Source organism: Engraulis encrasicolus, chromosome 1 (genome assembly GCF_034702125.1).
Source record: "Engraulis encrasicolus isolate BLACKSEA-1 chromosome 1, IST_EnEncr_1.0, whole genome shotgun sequence".
Taxonomy (NCBI): domain Eukaryota; kingdom Metazoa; phylum Chordata; class Actinopteri; order Clupeiformes; family Engraulidae; genus Engraulis; species Engraulis encrasicolus.
Window position 1 is genome coordinate 52,676,321 of NC_085857.1, and position 12,613 is coordinate 52,688,933.

The 12,613-nt window shown below is 41.6% G+C and overlaps 1 protein-coding gene across 1 annotated transcript; it reads right to left on the minus strand.

Annotated features, from left to right (window-relative positions):
- Nucleotides 1–3,883: 3,883 nt before the first annotated feature.
- LOC134454450 (uncharacterized) lies at nt 3,884–11,862 on the minus strand. The gene is made up of 5 exons (XM_063205449.1): nt 11,346–11,862; nt 10,560–10,590; nt 5,456–5,580; nt 4,343–4,435; nt 3,884–4,204 (listed from the first exon to the last, which is right to left on the minus strand). Exons 1-5 carry the CDS (start codon nt 11,694–11,696, stop codon nt 3,884–3,886), a joined length of 921 nt encoding a protein of 306 aa, XP_063061519.1. The 5' UTR covers nt 11,697–11,862.
- Between the last annotated feature and the right edge of the window lie 751 nt (nt 11,863–12,613).

A 12,613-nucleotide genomic window follows, 5' to 3' on the forward strand; every position in this document is an offset into this window, starting at 1 on the left:
GAGTAGACATAATGTAGAAGTTAAAGGTAAAGTAGGGTGGATTTAGAAGTAAATAAGGAGTAAAATAGTACACTCTCAGAAATAAAGGTACAGAAGTCATCGCTGTGGCAGTACACTCAAAGGGAGTGCCATTGCGTCGCTTGATTAGTACCCCAAAAAAAGGTGTGTTCAATTTTTTTCAGTCTTGACCAATGTGCATCTGTCACCTCTTTTTTGAAGTACCACCCAAGCGACGCAATGGTACTCCCCTTGAGGGTACTGCCACAGCGACGACTTCTGTACCTTTATTTCTGAGAGTGTAGAGTTTAAGTACCATTCAAATAAATGGCAAAGCAGCGAAAATAGCTTTGGCAGTGTGGGGATTTTTAACAGGACTGCAGTAGAACACACCAGCCGAAACTAAGCAGAAAGACCTCAGTCGTCTCGCTGCAGAAGACGGAGGCCTTTTGGGCCTTTCACACAGATCGCATCAGCGTGCGTGGCCAGTCCTGTTCAAAAATCTCCCCCACAGCCAATTCTAGTTTGTTAACTACGTAAGCGACTTTGTTGTTTTCAGTGCAATATCCCATTGACAACTACCCAAGTTCCTAACAACTAAACTTTCGAGAAAAAAACAACCCAGACAACATGGCATCATACAAGTAGATTTGAACCATATCTATTGCATTTGTGTAGTGTTACAACTTTGGTGGGGATGGGACACATGTTGGGAAAACTGCAAACCTGCTCATGTGATGAAAATGCTTTCCTACGGCGTTGAGGACCACATATTTAATTGCATCTTTAAAACCGTCGCAGCTCAACGCAGAGTGCACTGGCTTGAAATAAGTAGGCCTACACCTTAACATGATGCCAGTCTGGCCCAGAGGTGTAGCAAAACAGTTGAGTATCAAGTACAAGTAGCGTAGAAGAGATAGAGTATGATAAGAGTACAGTTGAAGGAGAGAGTGAGTAGGGATAGAGAAGAGTGTGAGTGAAATATAAGCAGAGTATAGTACAAAGTACAATGGGGCACCTAAGTCTCCACCCCGGCTCATGGGGCTGGGAAAACCAAAACTTTTGACTGTGTTGTAATGGACTGTTGTAATGGACCCACCTCGCATTCCCCCGTCGATCACACATACAGTATGCTGTACCTCAGAATTAATGATAACCAATGGTGTGCTTGTTGACTTCACTTGGCAAGCGATTTTTGTGTTGTGTGCGTGCAAAAATATACAATTATAATCGCATGTCCGACGTGCAGCCACTTCAGCCGCGGTGCAGTGCTAGGGTTGGCTGTGCCCCGGTTCACGTCAAATATGTGAGGCGCACGTTGTAGTCTCTAACACAGTTTTGCACAAAAGCTAAAATAACGTTTCTTGCGTGTTGAAAATGAGTGGTCCTACACTGTAAAAAGATTGACCTAGCTTAAACCAAAAAAATTGATGTCCATTTTATGCATCTAATATATTTGAATTGACAGAAGCTAAATTAAGTTGTTTGGCACAACATGATTATTTAATTTTGGGTCAAGTTAAGTAATATGGTTTGAGTCAAAATTAAATATTCAGCTTCTTTCAAGTTAAATTATTTTCTTTTCAGTTTTGTAACCAAACTAAAATGTTGACATTGGTTCAATTTAAAAATATTAGTTTGGTTCAATCAAAAATATTTACATTGAACCAAACTAATATTCAGACATTTATACCACTTAATTCATTGGCACTGTGAAATTCATTTTTACATTTCATTTAAAACTATTTGAATCATTCCTATCACACTTACAACACACCACCCAACACCCTCGAGCAAGTGTTTTTTTCAATGTCATTTATTTCTCACAAGTCAAAAAGGGGGGAAATGAGGTAGCATGTTAAGAAACAAATATTAACATGTAATTGTTACTCCATATACATTTTGTTACATCTAAGATAGATGAAAATAGATGGCTTACCAAGCAAATGAAATGGATGGACATTAATGGGCCACAGGGTCTTTCATTAGGCTAACTGAGGTATTTAGTATTGCTTAAGGAGTGGTGTCTCTCTAGGGATCATAGAGACTACTCAATACTCAGAACTTAAAGCACAACATTAAATGGTACTCCATGAAAAGGACACCATGCAAGCAATTGCCACTAACATTGGTCTTCTACCTCTTAAATAGAAGCCAGTGGCAACTACAGGCTATATCAATGTACCATGCACAGTGATAATGAACACACCTTTGAATAATAAAATCGACAATATTTCAAAAAGTACACAAGTTATTTCCAAAATGTGTATTGAGTTGATATAACATCTGTTGAGCTTACACCAGGAAAGGAAGGTTAAGACTGTAACGTGAGCACAAGTGAATCATCTGTATCAGTGTTTCGTGAGACGGGGCTTGTGTTCAAGTCACTGAAATCAGATAGAACACCGTCTAGGAAAGTCAGAACAATATCAGGAGCTGATTGTATGATCGGACTTGGGTAAATTCTTAGGCAGAAAATTTGTTGACTTGAGCGCAACCTCCATGATCAAAGTCACTCAAATCAGATGGGACACTTTCAATGAAACTCAGAACCATATCAGGAGCAGCCTGTATGATCTAGACTGTGGTAAGATCTTTGATCATGGGTGTTGAGATCAAGTTAACAAATGTTCCACCAAAGTCATCATCCTTGTATTGTAGCCTGATGTCTCCACAAAGTTTGCATACGTTTTGACCTGTTCAATAAGCTCAACTGTGTCCAGCATCCTTGATAATTCCATCCTCTCTGCACTTTCGCCACTCAACAAGATGAGGAGTCGGATAGGAGCGGCCATATTGCTAAGTTGTGTTTGCTGTATTAACCTTACTTTTCTGTTGTAACCCCAACAGATGTTTTATCTTCACACTGCACACACAAAAATATACATTACTGAGCAGTTTTGAGTTCACCATTATGTTTATGAATCTTGTAAGCCATCTTGTTGGAACCAAGCGCCATCATAATCTTCTGAAAGGCCTCAAAGTTGAACCTGAAACCTCTTGCAAATAACTTGTGTGCTTATTGAATATTGTTCTAAAAAAGGGGTGTACCCCATCATTGTTGTACTGTTCATACACATCTGAACTGAAGATACTCAAAGGCAACATCACACCATGAAAATGACCCCATGGCCCCAAACAGCCAATCGCCACTGACATTTACCTCTAAATTTAGAATCTGGTGGCAACTACATACTAACTCAGACAGTGCACTATGATAATGAACAAACCGGTTGAAAAGTACATTTTTCAAAAATACCAATAAGTACACAGGTTATTTCCTAAATGTGCATAGAAGTTTAACAACATCTGTTGCGCTTACAACAGAAAAGTAATGCTAAGAATATAACTTGAGTATGACTATTGTCTATCAGTGTTTGGTGAGATGAGGGTTGTGTCTAAGTCACTCAAATCCGATGGGACACTTTCAGTTTCTATGAAACTCAGAACAATATCAGGAGCAGATTGCTTGATATTGACTGTGGTAATGAGTCAGATCGGAGTGGTGCTAAGTTGGATCTCAAGTTGTGTTGATGAATTAACCTTACTTTTCAGTTGTAAGTCAAACGGATGTTTTACCCATGCGCATTTTGGATATAACTTGCGTGCTTATTGATATATTGTTGAAAATGTTGATTTTGAATCTGGGTGTACTCGTTGTGTACTTAACATGTAAAACTTGACTTGAATTAAATATTTGCTCTTTTTTTGGAACGAGTGTCATCTCTTATCATATTGGGGGGAAAAACAAAAACAAAAAAAACCCCTCAAATTCCAACAAAAGCACTCCATGAGCTTGTACAATCAAGTGCTGCTGAGGTTGACTACCTCTTAAATAAAAGCCAGTGGCAACTACATGCACACACTAAGCACACATACATATACACTACTGTGCAGTTTTGAGTTCACCACTGAGTTTGCGAATCTTGGAAGTCATCTTGTTGGAACCAAGCTCCATCAGGATCTTCTGAAGGGCCTCAAAGGTGAACCTGAAACCCTGTGGATATTCCATGTTAAGAGCATAGCAAAGTCCAAAGAGCATTACCACTCCTGCTGCAACAGAAGGCAACTCATTGAGGACTTCCACACCATCAATGATAATCCCGACATCTTGGGGCTGTTGTAGAAGGCTTGAATTCTCTCTGAAGACGAAGACTGCCATGGTGGTCCTCTCCAGCTCCTGCACGGCTTGATCTTTCTGGGACACCTGAGGCAAAATATATGAAAAATGCAACTGAACAACTGCAGTCTGGCACACCTCATGAATCACTACATATAATGGCATAGGTGGTCTCCCACGATTAATGAAGTTGAATAATCAGTGATGGAATATATCTGGACATACCATGTATTCCTTTAATAGGTCCTCCACATGTTCTCCTAGGTAGATGATGAGAGCTTTGAGGATGCACTCCCTTCTGATATCGGCATCAGCACCCTTCAGGGACAATCAAAACTGTTACTATGCAATGTGTAGGCTAGTCTAGCAACACAATTCCCAGCTCTACCATAAACAGTGATTTTACAGTGTGCGCCTGATCAATATTGAATCCATGGGAGAGTTTCTACATCTGCCAGAGGCCACTGGTAGTTCCTCTTTAAATATGAAGACTGACTGGATGGCTCCCGTTTGGGTTTCGATACCCTCAAAGTAACTTTGGTGCAAAACACCACAAATGCTACATGACAGTGACACCTTAAATTCTTAGTGACAGGTGCACAAATTATTTTCTATGAGCTACATATTAATAAACTCATAGGGCCACATTTGTTTTATTTTTTTTAAATGGTTGAGTGAATATGGTGTAAAACAAGTTGGCACACAACCAAAATCCCATGTACATCAATTGCACATCAGCAAACCAATACATGAAAGTTGCACATCCACTTCATGTAGAAGGACAAAGGCTGTCGTTAGTGGTTAATTATATATATATATTACAGAGGCACCATCGAGAGCATTCTGACGGGGACCATTACTGCATGGTATGGGAACTGCTCTCAAGCCAACAGGAGAGCTCTACAGAGGGTTGTGCGTACAGCTCAGAATATATGCGGCTGTGACTTACCCTCCATACTGGAGCTATTTGAGGGAAGGAGCATCAGGAAGGCAAAGAAAATCTTGGCTGATCCTAGTCACCCCAACCATGGACTGTTTACTATGTTACCATCTGGGAAATGGTACAGAAGCCTGAAATCTCATACTACCAGACTCCAAAGTAGTTTCTTCCACCAAGCAATAAGATTACTGAATTCATGCTGAAGACAACAAGGCACTTTCTTTGCACTTTTTTTCCACCCCCCCCCCCTCTTTTTTATTTTTATTTTTAAAATCTTTTTGAGGACACAAGAAAAACACAACAATTTTTACTCTTTATAGGCTTCAAACCTATATTAAGACGTAATAAACTAATCTTGAATCTTGAATCTTGAATCTTGAATATACTGCATATCATACCTGATCAAGAAACTCCAGGATCGTGGCAGTTTTTGCTTTAGTGGTCCCTCCCTTCTTTCTGAAGATCTTCAGTAGCTGCGGGGAGTGCTTGTCCAGGTGCGCCATAAATCTGGTCAGGAGGGGAACTGTATAGTCCAGGAGCCCAGGGGGGTCTACCTAGTTGGGAAGGTTACCAATTTTTATGGGTACTATGATGTCTGGCATGGTCCCCAGATAGAGGAACAGCACGTCTGCCGGGTTCCCTCGGGTGGGTGTGGCAAGGAGGGGGTAAAACTGGCACCAAAAAAATGGGCTAGATCAGTTGGTGAGGTTACCACTTGAGACATGTTGTAAATTGTTCATCATAGTCCCCTGATAGAGAAATGACCACTGCCAGACATTTTTAGTGGTGGGTTACCCTCGGCAGACGCCCCCGTATGATGATACCCCCAAAAATGGGCTAGATCAGTTGGTGAGGTTACCACTTGGAACCTGTTGTAAATTGTTTGTCATGGTCCCCTGATTGAGGAATGGCCACTGCCAGACGTTTTTGATGGTGGGTGGGCCTTGCCAGACATCATTAACTGGGGGGTAAAAAGTGGGCTAGATCAGTTGGTGAGGTTACCACTTGAAATCTCTTGTAAATTGTTCTTCATAGTCCCCTGATAGAGAAATGACCACTGCCAGACATTTTCAGTGGTGGAGGACCCCCGGCAGACGCCCCCGTATGATGACATCCCCAATATAGGCCATGTCATTCACATAAGGTTTGAACCAGACATGGTACAAAAAGACAAATGAGACCACTTTTTTATTTTTATTTTTTTTAGATAATTCCAACATGGAGAAATGATTGGAAGGGTCAATATGTTCATAGAAACATGCTTTGGGTACTTTTTAGGACAAAAATGACTTTAATTTAAATCCGGATAGGAACCAGTGGGCAGGCTTTCAAAATCAATGCAAAGATGACATGTTTCTGATTTAAAAGAATGGTGGCCAGCATATTTAATTAATATTTACAAAATAATAAACCAATATGTACTATTATGACGAAAGTACAGTAACTTTTGCAGCTAAAAATGTATCTTTCAAAATTGCAGACAATGGAGAAGATCTCCCTTTTCATGTATGGAAATTGCAATTTTCCTAGACATAATGAATACTTAAATACTTAATTAAATATTCAACAGAGCACCTTAAAGCAATTCGTGGACAAATTGTGCTGATATTGAAGGCCTGTGAATTGTAGTAAGAAATTGCACTACTACATGCACTACTGCACCATTGTATATTTACAGCAATTTGAAATTCCCACTTTCCAGCAGCTTTGAAGATTTAGAATCTAAATACTTAACATAGGCATACACAGCAGCAGGGTGTGTTGCATATTGCAGGTGTTCAGGCCGTTGCTGTGAGGTATAGCATGCACATGTGCAGTTCCATTGGCGTGTGCGTGTCTGTCAGACATCCAATCCAATAACAAATTCATCCACCCACCCAGGGCCTCTTCTTGTTGATATTGTATACTCTCAGTCAAATGTTCCACAGAGGAGGAAATTTCTGCCATCCACCCAGCCCTTACCCGGACAAAATGAGTAATATGAGAGAATGCTCTGATATGTGAGGATGCTGGGCATAGACTTCAATTCAGCATTCAACACCATAATAGTATAGTTCATGTACAGAATGTGCAAGCCGGGTCACTGACCATCCACACAGCACCCATCACTGACTTTGTTACTGGTCTATAGAGAGTGAACTTCACAAAATTCTTAGGGAGGACATCTGCTGGACGAACCCTTCATCATTGATTAAGCCCACCAATGCCACTGCTTCCTGGGTAAAGTTGAGTGGGCAATTTCACCTTCCATCCATCATGAACATTTGTTCATCTAGTGCCACTCATTCAAGTTGGCCCATAATGTGCTCTGTGGCAAGTACGTTTGCTGGGTCCCCTACCAGAGTCCACAGCATGGATGGGATGCCAGGAGACATGCCAGTACACCAAGGGACATGGAGGAGGCCATAGGAGAGTTTACAATCCAGCAGCGGGATACAACAGCAGTGTAGGAATGGGATAGCCTGAGTATCATCCTCCGTAGTGACCGCGCTAGCTCAATACTTTCGCTTGCTGACCACGGAGTCTGACCCTGCAGCCACCCCCGGCAGTTGGAAATTATCTCACTTAATGAGGGAATTAGCCTTTCGCAAAACCCCTCCCACAAACGGCCGCCAACCAATCCGAGCTCAGCAACGGTAACTAAGGAGTGTAGCTATTAGGACTTGTCGGGGTCCGTCAAAAACCTACGATTTCAGGGAGACATACAACGTGTGCCTATGGCACCGTCAGGGTCCGACACCATCTGAAGATTAATTAGGACCTCATTTTTTCACTTTCCCGAAGCAAAAACCTCAAGCGGACTGATAACAGGGATGGATTAAGCCATGTGAAGGCTATTAGCTCCAGGTGATCATATTTAAAATTAGCAGGCTAACTGTGCAATCGTCTTGTTTGCTAATATAGCCCCCTTCCCCCTTGCATTTAGCTGGCAGAAAACGTACCCTAAACAAATAATCAATGCATCGCTCAGACTTAAGGACAATATTATATGATATTATAGTATTGGATCCACGGCATTATGATTCAAATTTTATTGGGAAACTACTAGTTGCGTTGTTTAATATGCGCCAAATGCACAGCCCACGGAGCAGCCCCCACCCTCTCTCCTTCCCAGTTTGTGTCTGTGTATATGCGTCGAGTGTGACAGCAAAAAAAAGTAACACTGAAATGGGGCTGCGCTTGTTCCAACCTTGTTATGAAGATATTAACTGTCAACTAAAACCATTAAAGTGAACAGAAGAGAAACGCCCAGTGTGACTGCCCAAGAGCTGCGCAGTGTCAGTGCCGAAAACCCTTCAAAGGTCTTGGCGGACGGCAATGTCCCAGTTTACCACCAAGCACTATCAAATGTCCTGGTTACAGACATCACATCGCCATCATCAAGTTGTTGTATTTCAGCTGAATATGTAAGAGGGCTTGGGGAGGGGCTTAGACTATCAGCGAGCCTATTGGCTGTTCATATACTGAACGAATATCTGAATTCCAACTGCCAGGGGTGGCTGCAGGGTCAGACTCCGTGGTCAGCAAGCGAAAGTATTGAGCTAGCGCGGTCACTACGGAGGATGATACTCAGGCTAGGAATGGGATTGACCCAGAACACAAATCACCCCCCTAAAACTGTTTGCTATGTGCTCTCTGTTCTCCAAGATATATCTACTACTTTTATTACTGCTGCTGATAATGTATGGGCTCTAGTATGTATTTATGGCTGCTGTAGTTTGACATGATCTTTGTTGTGTACTTAAGGATATATTATTTGTTTGCACAGATAGGCCTACATACACAGCTATACCTATGGAACTGTACTATGTCACAGCAGCTTTACCTGCATACCTCACAAGAACTGCTTGGGCCCTGCAAAACACACACACACACACACACACACACACACACACACACACACACACACACACACACACACACACACACACACACACACACACACACACACACACACACACACACACACACACACACAATGTGACTGCACCTTTACCTGCAGTATCTCACAATAACTGCCTGGGCCCTGTAACATGCATCACATCATTGCTACGCCCCCACATTGACATAGCTCTATTTATTTGTTCATCACTTTATTATTTCTCAATACTTGAATAGTGTTACTGGTCCTGTCTTGCACTTTAATGTCTGTCAGTTAATGTCTGTCCTGTGTATGTCTATGTTGGGGAATTCGGGTAAATTGGGCCACTTTGGGCCATTCACTTATATGCAAAAAAGTGGCCAAATTTACCTGAATATTATCTCAATATTCAGAACTGCTGGAGAGTGGAAATTTCAAATTGCTGTTAACATACAGTGGTGCAGTAGTGCATATAGTGCAATTTCTTAATACAAATCCCAGGCCTTCAATGTCAGCATATTTTGTCCATGAATTGCTGATAGGTGCTTTGTGTAATTTATTTGGTTGTTTATTTCCCAGAATTCATACTGTCCATTCAACGTATTACCTTTTTATGAATATTAACCACCACCATCAAATTCTAAGTATTCATTATGGCTGGGACAATTGCACTTTTCATACAGGCAAAGGGGGAACTTCTCAAATGTCTGCCATTTTGAAATAGACATGTTTAGCTGCAAATCCTACTGCACTTTTGGTCATAATAGTAAATATTGGTTCATTATTTTGTAAAATCCACTTATTAAGTCAGAAACACGTCATCTTTGCATTGTTTTTGAAAGCCTAAACACTGATTCCTGTTCGGAATTGTGATATCTGTTAAATTAAAGTCATTCTGTCCTAAAAAGTACCCTAAGCATGTTTCTATGAACATATTGACCCTTCCTATCATTTCTCCATGTTGGAATTATCTAAAAAAAAAAAAAGTGGTCTCATTAGTCTTTTTATACCATGTCTGGTTCAAACCTTATGTGAATGACATGGCCTATATTGGGGATGTCATCATACGGGGGCGTCTGCCGGGGGTCCCCCACCACTGAAAATGTCTGGCTGTGATCATTTCTCTATCAGGGGACTATGAATAACAATTTACAAGAGATTTCAAGTGGTAACCTCACCAACTGATCTAGCCCACTTTTTACCCCCCAGTTAATGATGTCTGGCAAGCCCCACCCACCATCAAAAACGTCTGGCAGTGGCCATTCCTCAATCAGGGGACCATGACAAACAATTTACAACAGGTTCCAAGTGGTAACCTCACCAACTGATCTAGCCCATTTTTGGGGGTATCATCATATGGGGGCGTCTGCCGGGGGTAACCCACCACTAAAAATGTCTGGCAGTGGTCATTTCTCTATCAGGGGACTATGATGAACAATTTACAACAGGTTCCAAGTGGTAACCTCACCAACTGATCTAGCCCATTTTTTTGGTGCTAGTTTTACCCCCTCCTTGCCACACCCACCCGAGGGAACCCGGCAGACGTGCTGTTCCTCTATCTGGGGACCATGCCAGACATCATAGTACCCATAAAAATTGGTAACCTTCCCAACTAGGTAGACCCCCCTGGGCTCCTGGACTAGTAGTAACCCGCTGAAACTCTGCATCAACCTGCACACAAGAAAACAGTACGCAATACACTTTTAAGATTAAAGAATAAATGTGATTTTTTTTTTTTTTAAACATTCTCATCTATGGGTTGAAAGGACCACTTCAGTCATTTAACATTACATTACATAAGCATTTAGCAGATGCCTTTGTTCAAAGCAAGTTACAAGGAGCAATTTAAACAAGGTAAGGCACAGTGTACAGTTGCAACACTGATAGCATTGTCCTACACAGAGTAAAGAAGAGGACGATGCATTGAAGTAGCAGAACGTTTAAAAAGACATCAAGGTACAGTGTACAGTTGCAACACTGACAGCAATGTCCAACACAAGGTAACAAGGTAAGAACATTTTCAATATGCTGTTGTATTGCTCACGCAACCCTTGACTTGCCAGTACCCGGTGATGCGACATTTTTCGGCTCAGCCCTTTCCGAGATCTGAAATATTCTAATGGGGGCAGCTTTTGTTTACATTTTTTTAATTCTTAACATGGGTCAACTCAAATATTTTCCCAGAAAGGTATCGCTGTTTGCTAGTTGTCTGCTGGTGTTGCATAACCTTTTGGATGTTTTTGAGAATAAATCAAGATTATTATTTTTTTAAATGTAAACAAACAGCTGCCCCCATTACAATGACCAGGAGCTTAGAAAAGGCTGAAGAAAAACAAAAAAAATATTTAAAAAGTCCAGGGTAGTGTGAGCATTACAACTGCATGTTGAAATTGACTGAAGTATACAAAAAGTTGTGAAAAGTGTACCTCTGACATCTGAAATAAAGCTGGCCATCTTTCCATGAGGTTTTCGATGGTTGGCTTCTGATCCACAATCTCTTGCCTCCTGAACTGAAAAGTCCTGGCCATCTTCTCCCGTATGGTTCTCTCATTATTTCTTATCTTTATTTCTGTCAGAAGAGATGCTCTTTCTTGCTCAAGGTTTTCAGGACTGTCTCCGCTGGGTTGAGGATAGTAATTGGCCTCACCTCTTCTTGCCTTTTTGACATTCTTTGCTGGGAAGGGATCAGCATCTTCTCGTGACTTGGACTTCAGTGTGTTCACCATGAGCTCAGACGAAAGTCCATGTGACCTCAGCTGAGTGCGGTAGTTGTGCATCTTACTCTTGAGCTTCAGTTTCCATCCATAACTCTCATTGAAGGAGTCTGGTTGTCTCAGGCAGTGATGTTTCCTTGTCAGAGCCTCTGCAACATCACTCAGGTCTGCATCAGTGGGGTATGCCTTGTAAGAAAAAATCTTCTCTGCCAATCTTTCCAGTATGTCGGACAGCATTTTTGATGAAGGCGTCAGTCTGGTTTGGTTCTGTGCATATTCTGAATTCCCTCTCTGAAGTTGACCTTCTGTTTCAAGGGAGAAGGGCGGGATAATGAACTCCTTTGGCCACGGCTCTTTTCTCAGTCCCTCACTGTCAGAGGAGCTGCGGCTGAGTATGACCGTGTCATCTGTATCAGTGTTTCGTGAGACCAGGCTTGTGTCTAAGTCACTCAAATCAGATGGGACACTTTCAATGAATCTCAGAACAATATCAGGAGCAGCTTGTATGATCTTGATTGTAGTGAGATCTTTGATCATTGAGGTTGAGCTCAAGTTAACAAATGTTCCACCAAAGTCATCATCCTTGTATTGCAGCCTGACGTCTCCACAAAGTTTGCATACGTTTTTGACCTGTTCAATCAGCTCCTCAACTGTGTCCGGCATCCTTGATAATTCCATCCTCTCTGCACTTCCGTCACCCAACAAGATGAGGAGTCGGATGGGAGTGGCCATACTGCTAAGTTGGCTCTCAAGATGTGTTGATGTAGATGCCCAGTGAAGTTCAGGAAGCTGGAATCAAATCCTGGATGGCAGGAGAATAAAAGGAGATACAGAGAAAAAATATTAATTCACATTCACAACCACCTTGTGTCAACATGCAGCTGAGATGACAGCTTAGAGTTGCAATAAGCAAGATGCATCAGTGACCATTTAAGTTAGTCTAATATAACATTGTGTCCATGACCCTTTTATACCATCAG

Coding starts and splice junctions, on each gene's coding strand:
- LOC134454450 (XM_063205449.1), bottom strand. CDS start 11,696: ATGCACAACTACCGCACTCAGCTGAGGTCACATGGACTTTCGTCTGAG. Junction 5,581..10,559: donor GTTTCAGCGGGTTACTACTA/GTCCAGGAGCCC, acceptor TGGACTATACAG/TTCCCCTCCTGACCAGATTT. Junction 4,205..4,342: donor ACCTATTAAAGGAATACATG/GTATGTCCAGAT, acceptor ATTTTGCCTCAG/GTGTCCCAGAAAGATCAAGC.